This window comes from Scyliorhinus torazame, chromosome 6 (genome assembly GCF_047496885.1).
Source record: "Scyliorhinus torazame isolate Kashiwa2021f chromosome 6, sScyTor2.1, whole genome shotgun sequence".
NCBI classification, from domain to species: domain Eukaryota; kingdom Metazoa; phylum Chordata; class Chondrichthyes; order Carcharhiniformes; family Scyliorhinidae; genus Scyliorhinus; species Scyliorhinus torazame.
In genome coordinates this window covers 10237392-10264719 of record NC_092712.1, presented here as the reverse complement: position 1 = coordinate 10264719, position 27328 = coordinate 10237392, and the positions used below count along the sequence as shown (strand labels likewise).

General features: G+C 54.4%; 1 protein-coding gene across 5 annotated transcripts in view; it reads left to right on the top strand.

Annotated features, from left to right (window-relative positions):
• The first annotated feature begins 298 nt into the window (after window positions 1-298).
• LOC140424668 (alanine aminotransferase 2-like) overlaps window positions 299-27328 on the top strand; it is a 195852-nt gene continuing 168822 nt past the window's right edge. Inside the window, exons 1-2 of one of the 5 annotated variants that reach the window (XM_072507929.1) lie at window positions 299-360; window positions 13230-13413. In XM_072507929.1, coding sequence (XP_072364030.1) covers window positions 13264-13413 — 150 coding nt within the window. In that variant the 5' untranslated portion in view covers window positions 299-360; window positions 13230-13263. Of the gene's footprint in view, window positions 361-12597; window positions 12853-13029; window positions 13414-27328 lie in introns of those variants that run through there. The other 4 variants (XM_072507928.1, XM_072507930.1, XM_072507931.1 and 1 more) reach the window with 4 other exon arrangements.

Genomic DNA, 27328 nt, shown 5'->3' with positions numbered 1-27328 from the left:
GAACCCAGTGTCCAGAACCCGGTCACCAATGTCCATTCTCCAGTGTCCAGGAACCCGGTCCCCAGTTTCCAGTCCCCAGTGTCCAGTCTCCAGTGTCCAGTCCCGAGTGTCCAGTCCCGAGTGTCCAGGAACCCAGCCTCATGCCCCCACCCCCTCGCTGACTTCATGGGTCTCCAGGGCAATGTGGTGTTTGTGACGCCCTGTGTCCCCCCCTGGGGGCTGGGGGGAGGGAGGGGCTTTGTGATTGTGGGTGGAGCCGCCCCCACCACCGCCCCCCCTCTCCTGCAGACAGACTGAATGTCCCGGCGCCGGGACAGCCGCGCTCCTGGAGACTCGCTGCTCAGACTGAGCGCAAATCAGGTCAGAGCGCAGCGCAGCTCATCCGCCACACCTTCCGCTCGGCGCTGTGACTGCGCCGGAGCTACTCAGGACCTGGGGGCTCCCAGTCTGGGCAGCGCTGTCTCTGGGGACCAGCCTGGGCAGGGCTGTCACTGGGGGTTCCCAGCCTGGGCAGGGCTGTCACTGGGTACCAGTCTGGGCAGGGCTGTCACTGGGGGTTCCCAGCCTGGGCAGGGCTGTCACTGGGTACCAGTCTGGGCAGGGCTGTCTATGGGGACCAGCCTGGGCAGGGCTGTCACTGGGTACCAGCCTGGGCAGGGCTCTCACTGGGGACCAGTCTGGGCAGGGCTGTCTCTGGGGACCAGCCAGGGCAGGGCTGTCACTGGGTACCAGCCTGGGCAGGGCTGTCACTGGGTACCAGCCTGGGCAGGGCTCTCACTGGGGACCAGTCTGGGCAGGGCTGTCACTGGGGACCAGCCTGGGCAGGGCTGTCACTGGGTACCAGCCTGGGCAGGGCTGTCACTGGGGACCAGCCTGGGCAGGGCTGTCTCTGGGGACCAGCCTGGGCAGGGCTCTCACTGGGGACCAGTCTGGGCAGCGCTGTCTCTGGGGACCAGCCTGGGCAGGGCTGTCACTGGGTACCAGTCTGGGCAGCGCTGTCTCTGGGGACCAGCCTGGGCAGGGCTCTCACTGGGGACCAGTCTGGGCAGCGCTGTCTCTGGGGACCAGCCTGGGCAGGGCTCTCACTGGGGACCAGTCTGGGCAGCGCTGTCTCTGGGGACCAGCCTGGGCAGGGCTGTCACTGGGTACCAGTCTGGGCAGGGCTCTCGCTGGGGGCTCCCAGCCTGGGCAGGGCTGTCTCTGGGGACCAGCCTGGGCAGGGCTCTCACTGGGGACCAGTCTGGGCAGCGCTGTCTCTGGGGACCAGTCTGGGCAGGGCTGTCTCTGGGGACCAGTCTGGGCAGGGCTCTCGTTGGGGGCTCCCAGTCTGGGCAGGGCTGTCTCTGGGGACCTGCCTGGACAGGGCTGTCTCTGGGGACCAGTCTGGGCAGGGCTCTCGCTGGGGGCTCCCAGTCTGGGCAGGGCTGTCTCTGGGGTCTCCCAGTCTGGGCAGGGCTCTCGCTGGGGGCTGCCAGTCTGGGCAGCGCTGTCACTGGGGACTAGCCTGGGCAGGGCTGTCTCTGGGGACCAGCCTGGGCAGGGCTGTCACTGGGGACCAGTCTGGGCAGCGCTGTCTCTGGGGACCAGCCTGGGCAGGGCTGTCACTGGGGACCAGTCTGGGCAGCGCTGTCTCTGGGGACCAGCCTGGGCAGGGCTCTCACTGGGGACCAGTCTGGGCAGGGCTGTCTTTGGGGACCAGCCTGGGCAGGGCTCTCACTGGGGACCAGTCTGGGCAGGGCTCTCGCTGGGGGCTCCCAGTCTGGGCAGGGCTGTCTCTGGGGACCAGCCTGGGCAGGGCTGTCACTGGGGACCAGTCTGGGCAGCGCTGTCTCTGGGGACCAGTCTGGGCAGGGCTGTCTCTGGGGACCAGTCTGGGCAGGGCTCTCGTTGGGGGCTCCCAGTCTGGGCAGGGTTCTCGCTGGGGGCTCCCAGCCTGGGCAGGGCTGTCTCTGGGGACCTGCCTGGGCAGGGCTGTCTCTGGGGACCAGTCTGGGCAGGGCTCTCGCTGGGGGCTCCCAGTCTGGGCAGGGCTGTCTCTGGGGGCTCCCAGTCTGGGCAGCGCTGTCACTGGGGACTAGCCTGGGCAGGGCTGTCTCTGGGGACCAGCCTGGGCAGGGCTGTCACTGGGGACCAGTCTGGGCAGCGCTGTCTCTGGGGACCAGCCTGGGCAGGGCTGTCACTGGGGACCAGTCTGGGCAGCGCTGTCTCTGGGGACCAGCCTGGGCAGGGCTCTCACTGGGGACCAGTCTGGGCAGGGCTGTCTTTGGGGACCAGCCTGGGCAGGGCTCTCACTGGGGACCAGTCTGGGCAGGGCTCTCGCTGGGGGCTCCCAGCCTGGGCAGGGCTGTCTCTGGGGACCAGCCTGGGCAGGGCTGTCACTGGGGACCAGTCTGGGCAGCGCTGTCTCTGGGGACCAGTCTGGGCAGGGCTGTCTCTGGGGACCAGTCTGGGCAGGGCTCTCGTTGGGGGCTCCCAGTCTGGGCAGGGTTCTCGCTGGGGGCTCCCAGCCTGGGCAGGGCTGTCTCTGGGGACCTGCCTGGGCAGGGCTGTCTCTGGGGACCAGTCTGGGCAGGGCTCTCGCTGGGGGCTCCCAGTCTGGGCAGGGCTGTCTCTGGGGGCTCCCAGTCTGGGCAGGGCTCTCGCTGGGGGCTCCCAGTCTGGGCAGCGCTGTCACTGGGGACTAGCCTGGGCAGGGCTCTCACTGGGGGCTCCCAGCCTGGGCAGGGCTGTCTCTGGGGGCTCCCAGTCTGGGCAGGGCTCTCACTGGGGGCTCCCAGTCTGGGCAGGGCTCTCACTGGGGACCAGTCTGGGCAGGGTTCTCACTGGGGGCTCCCAGTCTGGGCAGTGCTCTCACTGGGTACCAGTCTGGGCAGGGCTGACACTGGGGCTCCCAGTCTGGGCAGGGCTCTCACTGGGGACCAGCCTGGGCAGGGCTGTCACTGGGGACCAGCCTAGGCAGGGCTCTCACTGGGGACCAGCCTGGGCAGGGCTGTCACTGGGGACCAGCCTGGGCAGGGCTCTCACTGGGGGCTCCCAGCCCCCTCTCTGCTCAACTCCCCTCTGCACAATCAGGCCATTCAGACCACTTTGCCCTGCTACCCCGCAGTTATTATCGTGCTGGGCTGCCTTTGTCATGTGCGACACTTGACAGCCGAATCACACAGCAAGATCCCATCATTAGCCGATTGACTCATTGGGTGAGCGTGGGGTGAGATTTCCCATTGGCCAGAGACGGGAATGGAGAATCCGCCGGTGGTGACTGCTCGCCGGGTACCCCGAGAATTCACTGCGCTGTGTCAGCGCTCGGACTGAATTTGGTGCATTTGGTGTTCCCGTTGGGGGCTCTGTCTGTGGGGTCATTCTGGACGTGCTAACAGTCGCACACTCCCGCAGTACTGACCCTCTGACAGTGCGGCACTCCCTCAGTACTGACCCTCTGACAGTGCGGCGCTCCCTCAGCACTGACCCTCTGACAGTGCAGCACTCCCTCAGTACTGACCCTCTGTCAGTGCAGCACTCCCTCAGTACTGACTCTCTGTCAGTGCAGCACTCCCTCAGTACTGACCCTCTGTCAGTGCAGCGCTCCCTCAGTACTGACCCTCTGACAGTGCAGCACTCGCTCAGTACTGACCCTCTGACAGTGCGGCGCTCCCTCAGCACTGACCCTCTGACAGTGCAGCACTCCCTCAGTACTGACCCTCTGTCAGTGCAGCACTCCCTCAGTACTGACCCTCTGACAATGCAGCACTCCCTCAGTACTGACCCTCTGACAGTGCAGCACTCCCTCAGCACTGACCCTCTGACAGTGCAGCCCTCCCTCAGTACTGACCCTCTGACAGTGCAGCACTCCCTCAGTACTCACCCTCTGACAGTGCGGCACTCCCTCAGTACTGACCCTCTGACAGTGCAGTACTCCCTCAGTACTGACCCTCTGACAGTGCAGCACCCCCTCAGTACTGACCCTCTGACAGGGCAGCACTCCCTCAGTACTGACCCTCTGACAGTGCAGTCCTCCCTCAGTACTGACCCTCTGACAGGGCAGCACTCCCTCAGTACTGACCCTCTGACAGTGCGGCGCTCCCTCAGCACTGACCCTCTGACAGTGCAGCACTCCCTCAGTACTGACCCTCTGACAGTGCAGCGCTCCCGCAGTACTGACCCTCTGACAGTGCGGCACTCCCTCAGTACTGACCCTCTGACAGTGCGGCGCTCCCTCAGTACTGACCCTCTGTCAGTGCAGCACTCCCTCAGTACTGACCCTCTGTCAGTGCAGCGCTCCCTCAGTACTGACCCTCTGACAGTGCAGCACTCCCTCAGTACTGACCCTCTGACAGTGCGGCACTCCCTCAGCACTGACCCTCTGACAGTGCAGCACTCCCTCAGTACTGACCCTCTGTCAGTGCAGCACTCCCTCAGTACTGACCCTCTGACAATGCAGCACTCCCTCAGTACTGACCCTCTGACAGTGCAGCACTCCCTCAGCACTGACCCTCTGACAGTGCAGCCCTCCCTCAGTACTGACCCTCTGACAGTGCAGCACTCCCTCAGTACTCACCCTCTGACAGTGCGGCACTCCCTCAGTACTGACCCTCTGACAGTGCAGTACTCCCTCAGTACCGACCCTCTGGCAGTGCAGCACTCCCTCAGTACTGACCCTCTGACAGGCAGCAGTCCCTCAGTACTGACCCCCTGACAGTGCAGCACTCCCCCAGTACTGACCCACTGACAGTGCAGCACTCCCTCAGTACTGACCCTCTGACAGTGCAGCACTCCCTCAGTACTGACCCTCTGACGGTGCAGCACTCCCTCAGTACTGACCCTCTGACAGTGCAGCCCTCCCTCAGTACTGACCCTCTGACAGTGCAGCACTCCCTCAGTACTGACCCTCTGACAGTGCAGCACTCCCTCAGTACTGACCCTCTGACAGGGCAGCACTCCCTCAGTACTGACCCTCTGACAGTGCAGTCCTCCCTCAGTACTGACCCTCTGATAGTGCTGCACTCCCTCAGTACTGACCCTCTGACAGTGCAGCACTCCCTCAGTACTGACCCTCTGACAGAGCAGCACTCCTTCAGTACTGACCCTCTGACAGGGCAGCACTCCCTCAGTACTGACCCTCTGACAGTGCAGCACTCCCTCAGTACTGACCCTCTGACAGAGCAGCACTCCCTCAGTACTGACCCTCTGACAGTGCAGCACTCCCTCAGTACTGACCCTCTGACAGTGCAGCACTCCCTCAATACTGACCCTCTGACAGTGCAGCACTCCCTCAGTACTGACCCTCTGACAGAGCAGCACTCCCTCAGTACTGACCCTCTCACCATGCGGCACTCCCTCAGTACTGACCCTCTGACAGTGCAGCACTCCCTCAGCACTGACCCTCTGACAGTGCTGCACTCCCTCAGTACTGACCCTCTGACAGTGCAGCACTCCCTCAGCACTGACCCTCTGACAGTGCAGCACTCCCTCAGCACTGACCCTCTGACAGAGCAGCACTCCCTCAGTACTGACCCTCTGACAGTGCAGCACTCCCTCAGCACTGACCCTCTGACAGTGCAGCACTCCCTCAGCACTGACCCTCTGACAGAGCAGCACTCCCTCAGTACTGACCCTCTGACAGTGCGGCACTCCCTCAGTACTGACCCTCTGACAGTGCTGCACTCCCTCAGCACTGACCCTCTGACAGTGCAGCACTCCCTCAGCACTGACCCTCTGACAGAGCAGCACTCCCTCAGTACTGACCCTCTGACAGTGCAGCACTCCCTCAGCACTGACCCTCTGACAGTGCAGCACTCCCTCAGCACTGACCCTCTGACAGAGCAGCACTCCCTCAGTACTGACCCTCTGACAGTGCGGCACTCCCTCAGTACCGACCCTCTGACACTGCAGCACTCCCTCAGTACTGACTCTCTGACAGTGCAGCACTCCCTCAGTCCTGACCCTCTGACAGTGCAGCACTCCCTCAGTACTGCCCCTCTGACAGTGCAGCGCTCCCTCAGTACTGACCCTCTGACAGTGCAGCACTCCCTCAGTACTGCCCCTCTGACAGTGCTGCACTCCCTCAGTACTGATTGGATTGGATTGTGTTTATTGGTCGTACTGAGGTGCAGTGAAAAGTATTTTCCTGCGAGCTGCTGATTAAGTGCATGAAAATAAAATAAAATAAAAGATAATACTTACTGTACATACAATCCTGTAAATTCTATGATATGTCTACACAACGCAAGGTATACAATGTAAGTACATAAACACCGGCATTGTGTGACGTTTACGTTAATGATGGAAAGGGATAAGTATACACCGCAGGGCAAGAGTTATAGCTGGGGGAAGGGCAATTATGATGCCATTAGACGTGACTTGGGGGGGATAAGGTGGAGAAGTAGGCTGCAAGTGTTGGGCACACTGGATAAGTGGGGCTTGTTCAAGGATCAGCTACTGCGTGTTCTTGATAAGTATGTACCGGTCAGACAGGGAGGAAGGCGTCGAGCGAGGGAACCGTGGTTTACCAGGGAAGTGGAATCTCTTGTTAAGAGGAAGAAGAAGGCCTATGTGAAGATGAAGTGTGAAGTTTCGGTTGGGGCGATGGATAGTTACAAGGTAGCGAGGAAGGATCTAAAGAGAGAGCTAAGACGAGCAAGGAGGGGACATGAGAAGTATTTGGCAGGAAGGATCAAGGAAAACCCAAAAGCTTTCTATAGGTGTGTCAGGAATAAGCGAATGACTAGGGAAAGAGGAGGACCAGTCAAGGACAGGGATGGGAAATTGTGTGTGGAGTCTGAAGAGATAGGCGAGATACTAAATGAATATTTTTCGTCGGTATTCACTCAGGAAAAAGATAATGTTGTGGAGGAGAATGCTGAGCCCCAGGCTAATAGAATAGATGGCATTGAGGTACGTAGGGAAGAGGTGTTGGCAATTCTGGACAGGCTTAAAATAGATAAGTCCCCGGGACCTGATGGGATTTATCCTAGGATTCTCTGGGAGGCCAGGGAAGAGATTGCTGGACCTTATGTCATCATTGGCTACAGGAATAGTGCCAGAGGACTGGAGGACAGCAAATGTGGTCCCTTTGTTCAAAAAGGGGAGCAGAGACAACCCCGGCAACTATAGACCGGTGAGCCTCACGTCTGTAGTGGGTAAAGTCTTGGAGGGGATTGTAAGAGACAAGATTTATAATCATCTAGATAGGAATAATATGATCAGGGATAGTCAGCATGGCTTTGTGAAGGGTAGGTCATGCCTCACAAACCTTATTGAGTTCTTTGAGAAGGTGACTGAACAGGTAGATGAGGGTAGAGCAGTTGATGTGGTGTATATGGATTTCAGCAAAGCATTTGATAAGGTTCCCCACGGTAGGCTATTGCAGAAAATACGGAGGCTGGGGATTGAGGGTGATTTAGAGATGTGGATCAGAAATTGGCTAGCTGAAAGAAGACAGAGGGTGGTGGTTGATGGGAAATGTTCAGAATGGAGTACAGTCACAAGTGGAGTACCACAAGGATCTGTTCTGGGGCCGTTGCTATTTGTCATTTTTATCAATGACCTAGAGGAAGGCGCAGAAGGGTGGGTGAGTAAATTTGCAGACGATACTAAAGTTGGTGGTGTTGTCGATAGTGTGGAAGGATGTAGCAGGTTACAGAGGGATATAGATAAGCTGCAGAGCTGGGCTGAGAGGTGGCAAATGGAGTTTAATGTAGAGAAGTGTGAGGTGATTCACTTTGGAAGGAATAACAGGAATGCGGAATATTTGGCTAATGGTAAAGTTCTTGAAAGTGTGGATGAGCAGAGGGATCTAGGTGTCCATGTACATAGATCCCTGAAAGTTGCCACCCAGGTTGATAGGGTTGTGAAGAAGGCCTATGGAGTGTTGGCCTTTATTGGTAGAGGGATTGAGTTCCGGAGTCGGGAGGTCATGTAGCAGCTGTACAGAACTCTGGTACGGCCGCATTTGGAGTATTGCGTACAGTTCTGGTCACCGCATTATAGGAAGGACGTGGAGGCTTTGGAGCGGGTGCAGAGGAGATTTACCAGGATGTTGCCTGGTATGGAGGGAAAATCTTATGAGGAAAGGCTGATGTACTTGAGGTTGTTTTCGTTGGAGAGAAGAAGGTTAAGAGGAGACTTAATAGAGGCATACAAAATGATCAGGGGGTTGGATAGGGTGGACAGTGAGAGCCTTCTCCCGCGGATGGAAATGGCTGGCACGAGGGGACATAACTTTAAACTGAGGGGTAATAGATATAGGACAGAGGTCAGAGGTAGGTTCTTTACGCAAATAGTGAGGCCGTGGAATGCCCTACCTGCTACAGTAGTGAACTTGCCAACATTGAGGGCATTTAAAAGTTTATTGGATAAACATATGGATGATAATGGCATAGTGTAGGTTAGATGGCTTTTGTTTTGGTGCAACATCGTGGGCCGAAGGGCCTGTACTGCGCTGTATTGTTCTATGTTCTATGAAGCGTACAGGGTGTATGTGCTAACGTTCTGTGCTCCGTGGATGAGAAAACCATCTCTGGGAATCCACACTGGCAAGTTTCTCACCTAATAAAAAAAATGTCCTTTTCTTTTCTTGTAACGAAGGTGTAAAACTTTACTCTTCCTAATACTATATTTCATTTTACATCTTGTAATCCACTATTCTGTCCTGTAAATCAGTTTGCAGCATCCCTGTGTCCTCCGCACAGCTCGCCTTCCCGCCCAGCTTTGTATCATTGGTGAACATCGATACAACTTTCTCCCTCTCTTTACCCATGTCATTATTAAAGTCTTGAGATGACTGAGACCCCAGCACTGACTGTTGTGACTCCCCGCTAGTCACTGACTATCAACCTGGCAAAGACTTCTTTCTTCCTTCACTCTGCTGCCTGGACATTAATCATCCCTGCATCACGCTCAATCGAACATCTGATCTAGGGAACTCTGATGCTACCCCCCCCCCCCAATCCCCCCCCATCCCCCCCCTGTCTCCCCGCCCCCCCCCCCCCCCCCGGCTCCCTGACTCCCCCCGACCCCAAGGCCCAGGAGGTACACAACGAACAAAGAAAGAAAAATACAGCACAGGAACAGGCCCTTCGGCCCTCCAAGCCCGTGCCGACCATGCTGCCCGACTAAACTACAATCTTCTACACTTCCTGGGTCCGTATCCCTCTATTCCCATCCTATTCATGTATTTGTCAAGATGCCCCTTAAATGTCACTATCGTCCCTGCTTCCACCACCTTCTCCGGCAGCGAGTTCCAGGCACCCACTACCCTCTGCGTAAAAAACTTGCCTCGTACATCTCCTCTAAACATTGCCCCTCGCACCTTAAACCAATGCCCCCTAGTAATTGACCCCTCTACCCTGGGGAAAAGCCTCTGACTATCCACTCTGTCTATGCCCCTCATAATTTTATATACCTCTATCAGGTCGCCCCTCAACCTCCGTCATTCCAGTGAGAACAAACCGAGTTTATTCAACCGCTCCTCATAGCTAACGCCCTCCATACCAGGCAACATTCTGGTAAATCTCTTCTGCACCCTCTCTAAAGCCTCCACATCCTTCTGGTAGTGTGGCGACCAGAATTGAATACTGTGAATTCCTCAATCACGATATTCTCTTCCTCTTCAGGTGTATTTCCTCCAATTTCTCATCACCCTCTCCTTGTCTCCCTCTCACTATCCCTCACGCATACATTCGTGTGTTCTCTTTCTTGCCATTCATTCATTCACTTAATTTCTCTCGGAAGCCTGTCGAGCGCGCTCGGGCGCTGTGGAGGAAACAAAACCAATGAAAATATACCGTTAATTTTAATAATAATCCTTATTGTCAAGTAGGCTTACATAAACACCACAATGAGGTTACTGTGAAAAGCCCCTAGTCGCCACACTCCGGCGCCTGTTCGGGTACACAGAGGGAGAATTCAGAATGTCCAATTCACCTAACAGCGTGTCTTTCGGGAATTGTGGGAGGAAACCGGAGCACCCGGAGGAAATCCACGCACACACGGGGAGAACATGCAGACTCCGCACAGACAGTGACCCAAGTGGGAATCGAACCCGGGATCCTGCAGCTGTGAGGCAACAGTGCTAACCACTGTGCTACCATACCGTACTTGCGGTGACACAGTGCTGTGGTTAAATTTTCCTAAGAAGGACTCGCCACGTCTGCTGTTTATGGGATGTTAATAGCTCACACAACAAAACCATTATGCACACACGCATCATTCATTAAAATTGAAAACAAAGGACACCCATTTAAAAAGGCAACGTTTCTAATCCCATAATAGATTGCACTACAAAGTCTAGTCTGACGATAGTGGGAGTGCCGCACCGTCAGAGGGTCAGTACTGAGGGAGTGTCGCACTGTCAGAGGGTCAGTACTGAGGGAGTGCTGCACTGTCAGAGGGTCAGTACTGAGGGAGTGCCGCACTGTCAGAGGGTCAGTACTGAGGGAGTGCTGCACTGTAAGAGGGTCAGTACTGAGGGAGTGGTGCACTGTCAGAGGGTCAGTACTGGGGGAGTGCCGCACTGTCAGAGGGTCAGTACTGAGGGAGTGCTGCACTGTCAGAGGGTCAGTACTGAGGGAGTGCTGAACTGTCAGAGGGTCAGTACTGAGGGAGTGGTGCACTGTCAGAGGGTCAGTACTGAGGGAGTGGTGCACTGTCAGAGGGTCAGTACTGAGGCAGTGCTGCACTGTCAGAGGGTCAGTACTGAGGGAGTGCTGCACTGTCAGAGGGTCAATACTGAGGGAGTGCTGCACTGTCAGATGTTCAGTACTGAGAGAGTGCTGCACTGTCAGAGGGTCAGTACTGAGGGAGTGCTGCACTGTCAGAGGGTCAGTACTGAGGGAGCCCTGCACTGTCAGAGTGTCAGTACTGAGGGAGTGCCGCATTGTCAGAGGGTCAGTACTGAGGGAGTGCTGCACTGTCAGAGTGTCAGTACTGAGGGAGGGCTGCACTGTTAAAGGGTCAGTACTGAGGGAGTGCTGCACTGTCAGAGGGTCAGTACTGAGTGAGTGCTGCACTGTCAGAGGGCCAGTACTGAGGGAGTGCTGCACTGTCAGAGGGTCAGTACTGAGGGAGCGCTGCACTGTCAGAGGGTCAGTACTGAGGGAGTGCTGCACTGTCAGAGGGTCAGTACTGAGGGAGTGCTGCACTGTCAGAGGGTCAGTACTGAGGGAGTGCTGCACTGTCAGAGGGTCAGTACTGAGGGAGTGCTGCACTGTCAGAGGGTCAGTACTGAGGGAGTGCTGCACTGTCAGAGGGTCAGTACTGAGGGAGTGCTGCACTGTCAGAGGGTCAGGACTGAGGGAGTGCTGCACTGTCAGAGAGTCAGTACTGAGGGAGTGCTGCAGTGTCAGAGGGTCAGTACTGAGGGAGTGCTGCACTGTCAGAGGGTCAGTACTGAGGGAGTGCTGCACTGTCAGAGGGTCAGGACTGAGGGAGTGCTGCACTGTCAGAGAGTCAGTACTGAGGGAGTGCTGCAGTGTCAGAGGGTCAGTACTGAGGGAGTGCTGCACTGTCAGATGGTCAGTACTGAGGGAGTGCTGCACTGTCAGGGAATCAGTACTGAGGGAGCGCTGCACTGTCAGAGGATCAGTACTGAGGGAGTGCTGCACTGTCAGAGGGTCAGTACTGAGAGAGTGCTGCACTGTCAGAGGGTCAGTACTGAGGGAGTGCCGCACTGTCAGAGGGTCAGTACTGAGGGAGAGCTGCACTGTCAGAGGGTCAGTACTGAGGGAGTGCTGCACTGTCAGAGGGTCAGTACTGAGGGTGTGCCGCACTGTCAGAGGGTCTGTACTGAGAGAGTGCTGCACTGTCAGAGGGTCAGTACTGAGGGAGTGCCGCACTGTCAGATGGTCAGTACTGAGGGAGTGCTGCACTGCCAGAGGGTCAGTACTGAGGGAGTGCTGCACTGTCAGCGGGTCAGTACTGAGGGAGTGCCGCACTGTCAGAGGGTCTGTACTGAGAGTGCTGCACTGTCAGAGGGTCAGTACTGAGGGAGTGCCGCACTGTCAGATGGTCAGTACTGAGGAATGCCAATTTGCCACACCCAGGCCTTGGCAGGTGGGGTATTAGTGGGTGGTGGTGGTGGTGGGTGTGGTCGTTTCTCCCACAGCTTTGCAAAGTGTTGGGTGACTATTGGTGGGAGCCTGGGGACAAGTTAGTTCATCAGGATTACAAAGCCTCCTTCTCGATTCCAGTTAGGGATGGGCAATCAATGACTTGTCGGCAACACCCACGTGAATGACAGAAGAGGGAGGTGTAAGAAACTCACATCAGGGCACTTTCCCTTTAAGAGCTGCCAGTCTGTCAAACAGCTTACCCGATACCGGCCTTTCAGGAGGAAAATATATCCCTTTGAGAGCCTGCTCGAACGTGCTTCCAAGTAACAATGATATGTTCTTTTAAAAAAATATTTCTCCTTATTGAGAGCAGTGAGGGGAGCCTTGGTCCTGGATTTGGAAACAGCCCAGTGCAGATTTGTTTGAAACCTGAGATTAAACCAAAATATATTGAAAGAGAGCCAGAATGTGGGAGGTGGTTTGGAAGTTGTCTCTCGCACACACACGCTTTCACCTCCTCATCGAACCTACATTCTGTTCCCCCCACACCCCGCCCTCAACTGCCCTGCTCGGAGCTGGTTGTGAATCTCAGGAACCAATTAAACAGCCAGGGCTGAGATTGGGAGCAAAGCTTCCTGTGGGTGCTGTGTGACAGAGGCAGTGCTGACAGGGTCCTGTGCCCGAGAGGTGTGTCAGGTCGGTGTGGACTGCAGGCTAATCGGACTGGAGAAACTTTACTTGTTGTTTGGGCAACTCCAAGAAAGTTGCAGCTCGCAGTGCGTCAGTTTCCAGGCACTTTTCCCAAGTCAGTTTCTCTCTCTCTTTCCCCGGCTGACGTGTCCTGTTTAAATCTCCAGGTTTTTGGACCTCAGTTCAAGGTGCAGATGTTGAAACAAGCTCCTGCCAATAACGCAGTGTCACCTCCCAACATCCAAACCAGATGGGTCATTAACCTTCTTCTGGAATCAATCATGAATTTTCTCCTCCTCCCACTCGGCCATTTACCTTTAGTCTGTGTCACAGGGCAAGGGTTGCTCACTCCCCATCCCTGCCTGTTATGCTCACCCTGACACCCTGCACCGTGTTACCTAGCTCCCTCCTCGCTGCCTTCACCCCGGGCAGGGCTGCCCTCGGAGCATTGGGCTCTGTGCTGACCTCTCTCTCTGACTCCCTTACCCGCAGGGATCTGTCCACTTGGAGATCCGGTGTGGAGAACATGTCAACCGAGCAGCTGAATGGGGGGGGGCCCGGCCCCCAGAAGGTGCTGACCCTCGAATCGATGAATCAACAGGTCAAGAAGGTGGAATATGCAGTGAGGGGTCCCATCGTGATGAGGGCCATGGAGATTGAGAAGGAGTTGCAGCAGGTAGGACACATTGTTCAATCTCTTCACATGGTTCTACTGCCCCTTTCCCAGCTGCACACAGAGTGTTTGTGCAGAATACTAATCTTTATTGTCACTAGTAGGCTTACATTAACACTGCAATGAAGTTACTGTGAAAAGCCCCTCGTCGCCACATTCCGGCGCCTGTTCGGGTACACAGGGGGAGAATTCAGAATGTCCAATTCACCCAACAAGCACGTCTTTCGGGACTTGTGGGAGGAAACCGGAGCACCCGGAGGAAACCCACGCAGACACGGGGAGAACGTGCAGACTCCGCACAGACAGTGACCCGGCAGGGAATCGAACCTGGGATCCTGGCGCTGTGAAGCAACAGTGCTAACCACTGTGCTAACGTGCTACTACACCAACTCTAGATGGTTTGTGTATACGCAGAGGGGTTTCTGCAGGCTCCAGGTGGTTGTGTATACACAGGCTCCGGGCAGTTTGTGCATACGCAGTGTGATTTTTCAGCAGCTGGAAGTATTTTGTGCATACCCAAACTCTGCGTATCCATCCCACTTTCCTCTGTTCAATCTCTCCTCAGCTCCTATCTCTTTGTCAAGATTGGACCCTCTGCCCTCGTGTCTCCTTAAGGGGCTTGTGTTAAAGGTGTCATATTGACAAGAAAGACCAAAATTCCTGGCATCAATCCATAAATCGCTCCTCACACACAGAGAGGTGACTGTTACACGAGGGCTACATCAAGTATTTCCCAATGTTCCCAAGCTACCACTGAGACCAGGAAACATCTTGGCATCGCTCATAGTCACAGTGACCATACTACTGAGTTTACAGGTGTACAAACTCCAGCTCAAAGGAAACCCATATACACAGCAGCGAGGTATCTTAAAATGTGCAGGGGGTGAGTTATGCATTCAGATAATAGTCTGCCTTCTTGTTTTTGCTACCAATATTGATAACATTGCGCTTCTCCAAATTATACTGCATCTGCCATTGATTTGCCCACTCACTCAACTTGTCCAGATCACACTGATGGATCTCTGCATCCTCCTCACAGCTCACCCTCCCACCCCAACTTGGTCTCACCTACAAAATTTGAGATGTTACATTTTGTTCCCTCATCTAAATCATGAATATACATTGTGAATAGCTGGGGTCCCAGCACCGATCCCTGTGGTACCCCACTGGTTACTGCCCACCAATTTGAAAAGGACACTTTAATTCCTACTCTTTGTTTCCTGTCTGCCATACAGTTTTCTATCCATCCCAATACACTATCCCCAATCCCATGCACTTTAATTTTACACTCTAATCTCTTATGCGGGACTTTGTCAACTCTTCTGAAAGTCCAAATAAACCACATCCACTGGCTCCCCCTCATCAATTCTATCAGTTACATCCTCGAAGAATTCCAACAGATTTGTCCAGCATGATTTCCCTTCATAAATCCGTGCTGACTCTGTCCGATCCTGCCACTGCTTTCTCAGTGCTGCTCTGCTATTAAATCTTTGATAATGGATTCTAGAATCCTCCCCCCCCCCCCCGCCCCCCCGCACCCCCCCCCCCCCCCCACCACCCTCTGGGTGAAAAGGCTTTTCCTCACATCCTCTCTAACCCTCCTGCCCCTCACCTTAAATCTCTGTCCCCTGGTCATTGGTCCCTCCACCAAGGGGAAACGTCCCTTCCTATTCACCTTATCTATGTCCTTCATAATTCTATAGATCTCAATCCCCCCTCAACCTTCTCTATTCCAGGGAAAACAACCCCAGCTTATCCATAGCCGGAAGACTCCAGCCCAGGCAACATCCTGGTGAATCTCCTCAGCACCCTCTCCAGTGCAATCTCCTTCCTATAGTGAGGTGACCAGAACTGCACCCAGTACTCCAGCTGGGGCCTAGCCAGCTCCAGCATAACCTCCCTGCTCTTATATTCAATGCCTCGATTAATAAAGGCAAGTATCCCATAGGCCTCCTTCAGCACCTTATCTACCTGTCCTGCTGTCTTCAGAGATCTGTGAACCTTCACCTCAAGGCCCCTTTGACCCTCTGTACTTCCTCAGGTCCGACCGTTCATTGGATATTCTCCTGCCCAGTTAGTCCTCCCAACATGCATCACCTCCCAGTTTTCAGGGTTAAACTCCATTTGCCGCTCTTCTGCCCGTCTAACCAGCCCATCGATATCATCCTGTTTTCCCAATTAAGGGGCAATTTAGCGTGGCCAATCCACACATTCTGCACATCTTTGGGTTGTGGGGGCGAAACCCTCACAGACACGGGGAGAATGTGCAAACTCCACACGGACACTGACCCGGGATCGAACCTGGGACCTCGCCGCCGTGAGGCAGCAGTGCTAACCACTGCGCCGCTGTGCAGCCCCCCCACCTTTAATTCCTGTGTCATAGGCAAACTTACTGATCATACCTCCTGCATTCACATCCAGATACATAGATACACAGGAGATAGGGGCAGGAGGCGGCCTTTTGGCCCTTCGAGCTGCTCCCCCATTCATCACCATCATGGCTGATCATCCAACTCAATAGCCTAATCCTGCTTTCTCCCCATAGCCTTCGATCCCATTCTCCCCGAGTGCTCTATCCAGCCGCCTCTTGAACATATTCAAAGTTTTAGCATCAACTACTTCCTGTGGGAATGAATTCCACAGGCTCACCACTCTCTGGGTGAAGAAATGTCTCCTTATCTCTGTCCGAAATGGTTGACCCTGAATCCTCAGACTGTGACCCCTGGTTCTAGACACACCCATCATTGGGAACATCTTCCCTGCATCTACCCTGTCCAGTCCTGTTAGAATTTTATAGTCTCTCTGAGATCCCCCCTCATTCTTCTGAACTCCAGCGAGAACAATCCCAACCTCGTCAATCTCTCCTCATATGACAGTCCCGCCATCCCTGGAATCAGTCTGGTAAACCTTCGCTGCTCTCCCCCGAGAGCAAGAACATCCTTCCTCAGAGAAGGAGACCCAAACTGCCCACAATACTCCAGGTGTGGCCTCACCAAGGCCCTGTACAATTGCAGCAACACATCCCTGCTTCTATACTCGAAACCTCTCGCAATGAAGGCCAACATACCATTAGCCTTCTTTACCGCCTGCTGCACCTGCAGCTTACCTTCAGCGACTGGTGCACAAGGACACCCAGATCCCGCTGCACACTCCCCTCTCCCAATTTACAACCATTCAGGTAGTAATCTGTCTTCCTGTTTTGCTTCCAAAATGAATAACCTCACACTTATCCAAATTATACTGCATCTGCCATTGATTTGCCCACTCGCCCAACCTGTCCAGATCTTGCTGTAGGTTCTCTGCATCCTCGTCACAGATCACCCTCCTACCCAACTTGGTATCATCTGCAAACTTTGTGATGTTACATTTTGTTTCCTCATCCAAATCATTAATATATATTGTGAATAGCTGGGGTCCCAGCACCGATCCCTGTGGTACCCCACTGGTTACTGCCTGCCAATTTGAAAAGGATCCATTAATCCCTACTCTTTGTTTCCTCTCTGCCAACCAGTTTTCTATCCACCTCAATACACTTCCCCCAATCCCATGCGCTTTAATTTTGCACAATAATCTCCCATCATCAAGATACACTCCAAGCACCGAGGGCCCGAGCGGAACACCACTGGACTCAGGCTTCAACCAACGCCCACTGCCTCCTGTCACTAAGTCAGTTTTGGATCCAGTTTGTCACAGTGCCCTGGATCCCCTGGGCTCTGACCTTCTTCATCAGCCTCCCGTGTGGCACTTTGTCAAACGCCTTACTGAAGTCCATGTAGACTACATCAACCGCACTACCCTCATCGACACACCTAGTCAACTCCTCAAAACAACCAATCAAATTTGTAAGACACGATCTCCCTTTGACTAAACCATGCTGACTATCCTGGATTAATCTTTGCCTTATTAATTCTGTCCCTCATAATTCTCTTCAATAATTTCCCTACTATTGATGTAAGACTCACTGGCCTGTACGAACATAAGAACTATGAGCAGGAGTCGGCCATCTGGCCCCTCGAGCCTGCTCCGCCATTCAATGAGATCATGGCTGATCTTTCGTGGGTGACCTCACATTTATCAACATTGAACTCCATCTGCCAGACCCTTGCCCACTCACTTAAACTATCTATATCCCTCTGCAGACTTTCAGTGTCCTCTGCACACTTTGCTCTACCACTCATCTGAGTGTATTCTGTGAACTTGGACACATTGCCCTTGGTCCCCAACTCCAAATCATCTATGTAAATTGTGAACAGTTGTGGGCCCAACACTGATCCCTGAGGGACACCACTAGCCACTGATCGCCAACTGGAAAAACACCCATTTATCCCCACTCTTTCTGTCAGTTTACCAATCCTCTAACCATGCTAACAAAGAACAAAGAACCATACAGCACAGGAACAGGCCCTTCGGCCCTCCAAACCTGTACCGGTCATGATACCAACCTTTGCCAAAACCCTCAGCACTTCATTGTGCCGTATCCCTCTCTACCCGTCCTATCCATGTGTTTGTCAAGATGCCTTTTAAAAGCCATTAATGTATCTGACTCCCTAACCTGCCCTGGCAACGTGTTCCAGTAAAAAACCTGCCTCGCACATCTCCTCTAAACATTGCCCACACACCTTAAACCTCTGCCCCCTGGTGACTGACCCCTCCACCCTGGGAAAGAGTGCCTGCCCATCCACTCTATCCATGCCCCTCAGAATCTTGTCGACCTCTATCAGGTCACCCCTCAACCTCTGTCTTTCTAATGAAAACAGTCCGAGTCTATTCAGCCTCTCCACATAGCTAACACCCTCCAGACCAGGCAACATCCTGGTAAACCTCCTCTGCACCCTCTCCAAAGCCTCCACGTCCTTCTGGTAGTGTAGCGACCAGAATTGTGCACAATATTCCAAGTGCGGCCTTACCAAGGTTCTATACAACTGCAGCCTGACTTGTCAGTTTTTATACTCGATGCCCCGTCCAATGACGATAAGCATTCCGTCTGCTTTCTTGACTACCTTGTCCACTTGTGTTGCCACCTTCAAAGATCTGTGGACCTGCACGCCCAGATCTCTCTGACTTTCTATATCCATTTACGGTATATTTCCCCTCTATGTTAGACCCACCAAAATACATTACATAGATTACATAGAACATACAGTGCAGAAGGAGGCCATTCGGCCCATCGAGTCTGCACCGACCACTTAAGCCCTCACTTCCACCCTATCCCCGTAACCCAATAACTCCTCCTAACCTTTATGGACACTACGGGTAATTTAGCATGGCCAATCCACCTAACCTGCACGTCTTTGGACTGTGGGAGGAAACCGGAGCACCCGGAGGAAACCCACGCGGACACGGGGAGAACGTGCAAACTCCGCACAGACAGTGACCCAGCGGGGAATCGAACCTGGGACCCTGGCGCTGTGAAGCCACAGTGATAATCACTTGTGCTACCGTGCTGCCCATAATTTGCCTCACATTTGTCCGGATTAAACTCCATTTGCCATTTCTCTGCCCAAGTCTCCAACCTATCTAAGTCCTGCTGTATCTTCTGACAATTCTCAACACTATCTGTCACTCCTTGGTGTCGTCCACAAAGTTACTAATCAGACCAGCGACATTTTCCTCCAAATCGTTTATGTACAAACAACAGAGGCCCCAGCGCCGATCCCTGTGGAACACCACTAGTCACAACTTTCCATTCGGAAAAACACCCTTCTACTGCTTTGCCTTCTGTGACCGAGCCAGTTCTCCATGTAAACAACATCCACCACTCTCCCCTCATCAATCATCTTTGTCACCTCCTCAAAAAACTCGATCAAGTTGGTGAGGCACGACCTCCCCTTCACAAACCATGTTGTCTATCGCTAATGTGTCCATTTGTTTCCAAATGGGTATAAATCCTGTCCCTGAGAATTCTCTCCAATAATTTACCTACCCCGAAGTGAGGCTCACCGGCCTGTAGTTTCCAGGATTATCCCTGCTACCTTTCTGAAACAGCGGTACCACATTAGCTATTCTCCAGTCCTCTGGGACCTGTAGCCAATGAGGAGACAAAGATGTCAGTCAAGGCCCCAGCAATTTCCTCCCTTGCTTCCCTCAGTATTCTGGGGTAAATCCCATCTGGCCCAGGAGACTTATCTACCTTAATGTCTTTCAAAAGACTCAATACCTCCTCCTTTTCGATGTTAACATGATCCAGACTGTCCACACACCCTACCCAAGGATCATCTTCCACAAAGTCCCTTTCTTTAGTGAACAATGATGCAAAGTATTCACTTAGTACCTCGCCCATTTCCTCTGGCTGAACACATAGATTCCCCCCACTGTCCTTAAGTGGTCCAATCCTTTCCCTGGTCACCCTCTTGCCTTTTGCATATGAATAAAGAGCTTTGAGATTCACCTTAATCCTACTTGCCAAGGACTTTTCATGACCCCTCCTAATTTCCCGCTTCCGTACCTTCCTATTTTCTTTGTACTCCTCAAGGGTTTCGACTGTCCCCACCCTTCTAGACCGTACAAAAGTCTCCTTTTTCGTTTTGACGAGGTTCACAATATCCCTCGTTACCAAGGCTCCCTAAACTTCCCATACTTATCCTTCATTCTCTCAGGAACGTGACTTTCCTGAATCCTAATCAACTGTCGCTTGAAAGACTCCCACATGTCCGATGTTGATTTACCCTCCAACAGCCGCACCCAATCCAAATTCTTCAATTCCTGTCCAATGTTAGTGTAATTTGTCTTTCCCCAGTTTAGCCCCTTAACGCGACGGTTACCCTCATCCCTGTCCAAAAGTACCCCAAAACTTACAGAGCTGTGGTCACTACCCCCAAAATATTCCCCGATTGAAACCTCAACCACCTGTCCAGGCTCATTCCCCAATACCAGATCCAGTACAGCCCCTTCCCTAGTTGGACTATCTGCACATTGCATCAAGAAGGCTTCCTGGATACACCTTACAAACTCTGCCCCATCCAAACCCCTAGTGCTAGGTGAGTCCCAGTCAATATACCCGTTACTCTGCGCACCTTCACCCTATTGAGAGCAGCCTTCTCTGCGCCATCTTGTCAAATGCCTTCTTGAAATCCAGATACACCACATCCCCCGGTTCCCCGTTGTCCACCGCGCTCATAATGCCCTCAAACATTTTCAGTAAATTAGTTAAATATGACCTGCCTTTCATGAACCCATGCTGCATCTGCCCAATGGGACAATTTCTATCCAGATGCCTCGCTATTTCTTCCTTGATGATAGATTCCAGCATCTTCCCTCCAACCGAAGTTAAGCTCACTGGCCTATAATTACCCGCTTTCTGCCTACCTCCTTTTTTAAACAGTGGTGTCCCGTTTGCTAATTTCCAATCCGCCGGGATCACCCCAGAATCCAGCGAAGTTTAGTAAATTACCACCAGTGCATTTGCAATTTCCCTAGCCATCTCTTTTAGCACTCTGGGATGCATTCCATCAGGGCCAGGAGACTTGTCTACCTTTAGCCCCATTAGCTTGCCCAACACTACATCCTTAGTGATAATGATCGTTTCTAAGTCCTCACTTGTCGTAGCCTCCTTGCGAACAATTATTGGCATGTTATTTGTGTCTTCCATTGTGAAGATTGACACAAAATACTAGTTCTATGCCGCGGCCATTTTCTCATCTTCCATTATTAAATCCCCCTTCTCATCCTCTAAAGGACCAATGTTTACCTTAGCCACTCTTTTTTCTTTTATATATGATACACCGTCAATAATAGACGACGAGTGATAAACGTAACTGAGGCTTTAATACACTAAACAGCAAGCCTCCTGCCTCTGGACATGAACTGGGTCCGGAGGCGGAGACTTGCCACCTTTATACAGAAGCCCTGAGGGGAGGAGCCACAGGTGGAGTCAGCGTGGACAAGCCCAGGCATGTACAACACAGCACCATGCACATAATACAATACAGTGGTTTACCACATTCACCCCCTGTTTAAAAAAAGTCCGGCGGGGGTGAAGTGGTCTTAAAGGTCAAGTCTGTTGGGGGCCTTGACCTTCCGCCGTGGTCGCCTCAGTCCCGGCTGTGGTGTGGGCACCGGTGTCGAGACCTGCGCGTCTGGGAGCGCGTCGTTCTCTTCTTCACCCAGTTGTTGAGTCGGCGAAGGGGGGGCGGTGTATGGGCGGGGGTGGTGTTAGATGGTCGCCCGTGGGCCTGTGGGTGTCAGTTCGTGAGGGAGGTGGGCGGAGGTGGGGGGGAGACGGTGTAGAGTGGGGTGTGGTGGTGATGGTCGCTGGGGAACCTGCAGGAGCCAAATCCCGGAGGGAGACTGTGTCCTGTTGCCCGTCATGATGTGCCACGCAGGCATATTGTGGATTGGCAGGAGGAGCAGGACATTCTCGACGAGGGGGTTGGATTTATGGCTCCTCGCATGTTTCCGGAGGAGGACGGACCCTGGGACTGTCAGCCAGGATGGGAGCGAGACCCCCGAGGTGGACTTCCTGGGGAAAGCAAACTCGGGAGGAGTCTCGTTGGTGACTGTACATAGCAGCGACCGGATGGAGTGGAGCGCATCGGAGAGGACCTCCTGCCAGCGGGAGACTGGGAGACTTCGAGACCGTAGGGTCAGTAGGACGGCCTTCCAGACCGTCCCATTCTCCCTCTCCACCCGTTCGTTTCCCCGGGGGTTATAGCTGGTTGTCCTGCTGGAGGCGATGCCCTTGCTGAGCAGGAACTGACGCAGCTTGTCGCTCATAAAGGAGGAACCCCGATCGCTGTGGAAGTAGGTGGGGAACCCGAACAGGGTGAAGAGACTGTGCAGGGCCTTGATGACGGTGGCAGAGGGCACGGGATGGCAAAGGGGAATCTGGAGTATTCGTCAACAATGTTGAGGACGTACACGTTACGGTCAGTGGAGGGGAGGGGCCCTTTGAAATCGATGCTGAGGTGCTCAAAGGGACAGGAGGCCTTTACCAGGTGCGCTCTGTCTGCCCGATAGAAGTGCGGTTTGCACTCCGCGCAGACCTGGCAGTCCCTGGTCATGGTCCTGACCCCCGCGATGGAGTAAGGCAGGTTGCGAGCCTTGATGAAATGGAAAAACTGGGTAACCCCCAGGTGACAGAGGTCATTGTGGAGGGCCCGGAGTCGGTCTACTTGTGCGCTGGGGGCTCATTGAGGCTCTGGGGGCTCATTGAGCTTCCCGGGATGATACAAGATAGCTGTAGGTGGAGAGCTCGATCCTCCACCTCAAGATCTTGTCGTTCTTGATCTTGCCCCGCTGTGTGTTATTGAACATGAAGGCAACCGACCGTTGGTCAGTGAGGAGAGTGAATCTCCTGCCGGCCAGGTAATGCCTCCAATGTCGCACAGCTTCTACGATGGCTTGGGCTTCCTTTTCGATGGGGAGTGTCGAATTTCGGAGGCATGGAGGGTACGGGAGAAGAAAGCTACGGGCCTGCCCGCCTGGTTGAGGGTAGCGGCCAGAGCAAAGTCTGACGCATCGCTCTCCACTTGGAAAAGGATGGACTCGTGCACAGTGTGCATCGCAGCCTTGGCAATATCTGCCTTGATGCGATCGAAGGCCAGTCGGGCCTCAGTCGTCAGGGGAAAAATGGTGGATTTGATCAGTGTGCGGGCCTTGTCCGCGTAGTTGGGGACCCACTGGGCGTAGTAAGAGAAGAACCCCAGGCATCTCTTCAGGGCCTTGGGGCAGTTGGGGAGGGGGAGTTTCAGGAGGGGGCACATGCGGTCGGGGTTGGGCCCTAGGAGTCCGTGTTCCACGACGTAGCCGAGGATGGCTAGGCGGGTTGTGCGAAAGACGCATTTCTGTCTATTATAAGTGAGGTTCAGGAGTTTAGCGGTGTGGAGGAAGCGCCGGAGGATCTCGTCATGGTCCTGCTGGTTACGGCCGCAGATGGTGACGGGAATGTGGCCTGCAGCCTGTACTTGTCAACCATTTGGTCCATTTCCCTTTGGAAGACCGAGACCCCGTTGGTGATGCCGAAGGGGACCCTGAGGAAGTGGTAGAGGCGGCCATCTGCCCCGAAGGCAGTGTATTGTCGGTCCTGCGGGCGGATAGGGAGCTGGTGGTAGGCGGACTTCAAGTCAACTGTGGAGAAGACTCGATACTGCGCAATCTGATTGACCATATCAGATATGCGGGGGAGGGGGTACGCATCGAGCTGCGTGTACCGGTTGATGGTCTGGTTATAATCAATGACCATCCGGTGCTTCTCCCCAGTCTTGACGACCATCACTTGGGCTCTCTAGGGGCTGTTACTAGCCTCAATGATCCCCTCTCGTAGGAGTCGCTGGACCTCCGACCTGATAAAGGTCCTGTCCCGGGCACTGTATCGGCTGCTCCTAGTAGCGATGGGCTTACAGTCCGGGGCGAGGTTAGCGAAGAGCGAGGGTGGGGCGACCTTAAGGGTCGCGAGGCTACAGACGGTGAGGGGGGGGTTCAGGGATCCGTTGAACTTTAAAGTAAGGCTCTGGAGGTGGCACTGGAAGTCGAGCCCCTGTAATAGGGCAGCGCAGAGATGGGGAAGGACGTAGAGTTTGAGGTTAGCGTACTCTACGCATTATACAGTAAGGGTCGCGACACAGTACCCCCGGATTGCAACTGCGTTGGATCCGGAAGCCAGGGAGGTTTTCTGGGTCGCGGGTAGGATGGGGAGGGAGCAGCGCCTCACCGTATCTGGGTGGATGAAGCTGTCTGTGCTCCCGGAGTCGAAGAGGCAGGCCGTCTCGTGCCCGTTGATCCGGATGGTCATCGTGGACTTGGCGAGGTGGTGCGGCCGGGACTGGCCGAGTGTGGCGGAGGCGAGAGTCGGAAGGCGATCGGTAGGCCGGTCGGAGGTAGGGGGGCCAGCGTACGGTCGAGTGAGCAGGGCTCCTGGGAGGCTGCGGAGTGGTCCCAAGATGGCGGCGCCCACGGGCTGCACATGGCGGGTGGCGCGGCAGCTGGGGGTGGCCCCGACAGGGAGCAGGCAGCGCTGCTGGGCCTAGAGGATTTAGGGGGGGGTCGGGCTGGCAGGCTTTTGCGAAGTGGCCCTTCTTCCCACAGCCGTTACAAGTTGCGTTCCGTGCCGGGCAGCGTTGTCGGGGGTGATTACTCTGGCCGCAGAAGTAGCACTTCGGGCCTCCGGCGTTGGCGGGCCGCTGCGTGACGCAGGCTTGCATCGCACCCGGGTCGGTTGATGGCTGCGCCCACGAGGCCCACGAGGGTGCCGCGCGGTCGGAGGTGTAGGCCTCCATGTTCTGGGAGGCCACCTCCAGTGAGTTGGAGAGTTGTACTGTCTCTGGGAGGCCGAGTGTCTAATATACGCTGGCGGATATAGTTTGATTTCATGCCCGCGACATAGGCGTCCCTGATCAGCAGCTCCGCGTGCTGGGTAGCCGATATCGCCCGGCAGTCACAGTTTCGACAGAGGATGGCAAGGCGCACAGGAATTCCGCAAGTGATTCCCCAGGACGTTGCCGTCTCGTGCCGAGGAGGTGCCCAGCATATACCTGGTTGACGGATTTCACATAATGTCCTTTTAGCAGCGTTATTGCCTCCACGTACGAGGGGTTGTCCCTGATGAGGAGAAAGACTCTTGGGCTCACCCGTGCGTGGAGGACCTGCTTCTTCCGGAGGTCTGTGAAGTCTTCGTTGAAGGACGCGAGGGAGGCCTCGAAGTTCAAGTGAGTGTTCAAAAGTCTCTGTAGCGCCAGCTGCTTGTGGGTCCAGTTGCAAGCGATCAGGCTTGAGTGAGGAGTTCATCTTGAGTGAAGAGTCCATCTTTAGGAGTTTAGTGTATTAAATTGATACACCATCAATAATAGACGACGAGTGATAAACGTAACTGAGGCTTTAATACACTAAACAGCAAGCCTCCTGCCTCTGGACCCGAACTGGGTCCGGAGGCGGAGACTTGCCACCTTTATACAGAAGCCCCGAGGGGAGGAGCCACAGGCGGAGTCAGCGTTGGCAAGCCCAGGCATGTACAACACAGCACCATGCACATAATACAATACCGTGGTTTACCACATTCACCCCCTGTTTAAAAAAAGTCCGGCGGGGGTGAAGTGGTCTTAAAGGTCAAGTCTGTCAGGGGCCTTGACCTTCCGCCGTAATCGCCTCAGTCCCGGCTGTGGTGTGGGCGCCGGCGTCGAGACCTGCGCGTCTGGGAGCGTGTCGTCCTCTTCTTCACCCAGATGTTGAGTCGGCGAAGGGGGGAGGGCGGTGTATGGGCGGGGGTGGTGTTAGATGGTTGCCGGTGGGCCTGTGGGTGTCAGTTCATGAGGTAGGTGAGTAGAGGTGGGGGAAGACGGTGTAGAGTCGGGGCTGGTGGTGATGGTCGCTGGGGAACCTGCAGGAGCCAAATCCCGGAGGGAGACTGTGTCCTGTCGCCCGTCCTGGTGTGCCACGTGGGCATACTGTGGATTGGCAGGAGCAGCAGGACCTTCTCGACGAGGGGGTTGGATTTATGGCTCCTCGCATGCTTCCGGAGGAGGGCGGGCCCCGGGACTGCCAGCCAGGACGGGAGCGAGACCCCCGAGGTGGATTTCCTGGGGAAGGCAAACATACGCTCGTGAGGGGTCTTGTTGGTGACTGTACACAGAAGCGACCGGATGGAGTGGAGCGCATCGGAGAGGACCTCCTGCCAGCGGGAGTCAGGGAGACATCTAGACCGTAGGGCCAGGAGGACGGCCTTCCAGACAGTCGCGTTCTCCCTCTCCACCTGTCCGCTGCCCCAGGGGTTGTAGCTGGTCGTCCTGCTCGAGGCGATGCCCTTGCGAAGCAGGAACTGACGCAACTCGTCGCTCATGAAGGAGGAACCCCGATCGCTGTGGAAGTAGGCGGGGAACCCGAACAAGGTGAAAAGACTGTGCAGGGCCTTGATGGCGGAGGCAGAGGTCATGTCGGGGCACGGGATGGCGAAGGGGAATCTGGAGTACTCGTCAACAATGTTGAGGCTTTAATACACTAAACAGCAAGCCTCTTGCCTCTGGACCCGAACTGGGTTGGAGGCGGAGACCAGGCAATTTATACAGAAGCCCCGAGGGGAGGAGCCACAGGCGGAGTCAGCGTGGACAAGCCCAGGCATGTACAACACAGCACCATGCACATAATACAATAATGTGGTTTACCACAATATATTTGCAGAAACCTTTGCTCTGAGCTACTTTACTCTTTATAGTTTTTTTCATGGCTTTCTGTTGACCTTTAAAGATTTCCTGGATTGTCCCCTCCCCCTTCCTGAATAACACCACTGTATCAGCTGTCCTCAAGTCTTCTAGCACCTCTCCTGTGAAGATTTGAACATTTGTGTCAGAGCCTCGACAATCTCCGCCCTTGTCCCCAGAACAACCTGGGATATATCCCACCTGGCCCATCGAGGAAGACCTGTTCTCTCGTTGACTCCGCAACATATTGATCCAGAAAACCGTCCGCAGACGCTCCAGGAATTTCTCCTCTATGGTATTGTGGCTAATTTGGTTATCCCAATCTATCTGCAGATTAAAATCACCCCGTGCAGCACAGTACAGTAGCACAATGGCTAGCACTGTGGCTTCATAGCTCCAGGGCCCCAGGTTCGATTCCAGCTTGGGTCACTGTCTGTGCGGAGTCTGCACATCCTCCCCGTGTGTGCGTGGGTTTCCTCCGGGTGCTCCGGTTTCCTCCCACAGTCCAAAGATGTGCAGGTTAGGTGGATTGGCCATGATAAATTGCCTTTAGTGACCAAAAAATTAGGAGGTGTTATTGGGTTACAGGGATAGGGTGGCAGTGAGGAGCTTAAGTGGGTCGGTGCAGACTTGATGGGCCGAATGGCCTCCTTCTGCACTGTATGTTCTATGTTCTAATTACAGTTGTTCCTTTATCACACGCATCTCCAATTTCCTGTTTAATCCCATTCCCACTGCAGTTTGGGGTCTCTACACAACACCCACTAATGATTTTTCCCCCTTGGTCTTCC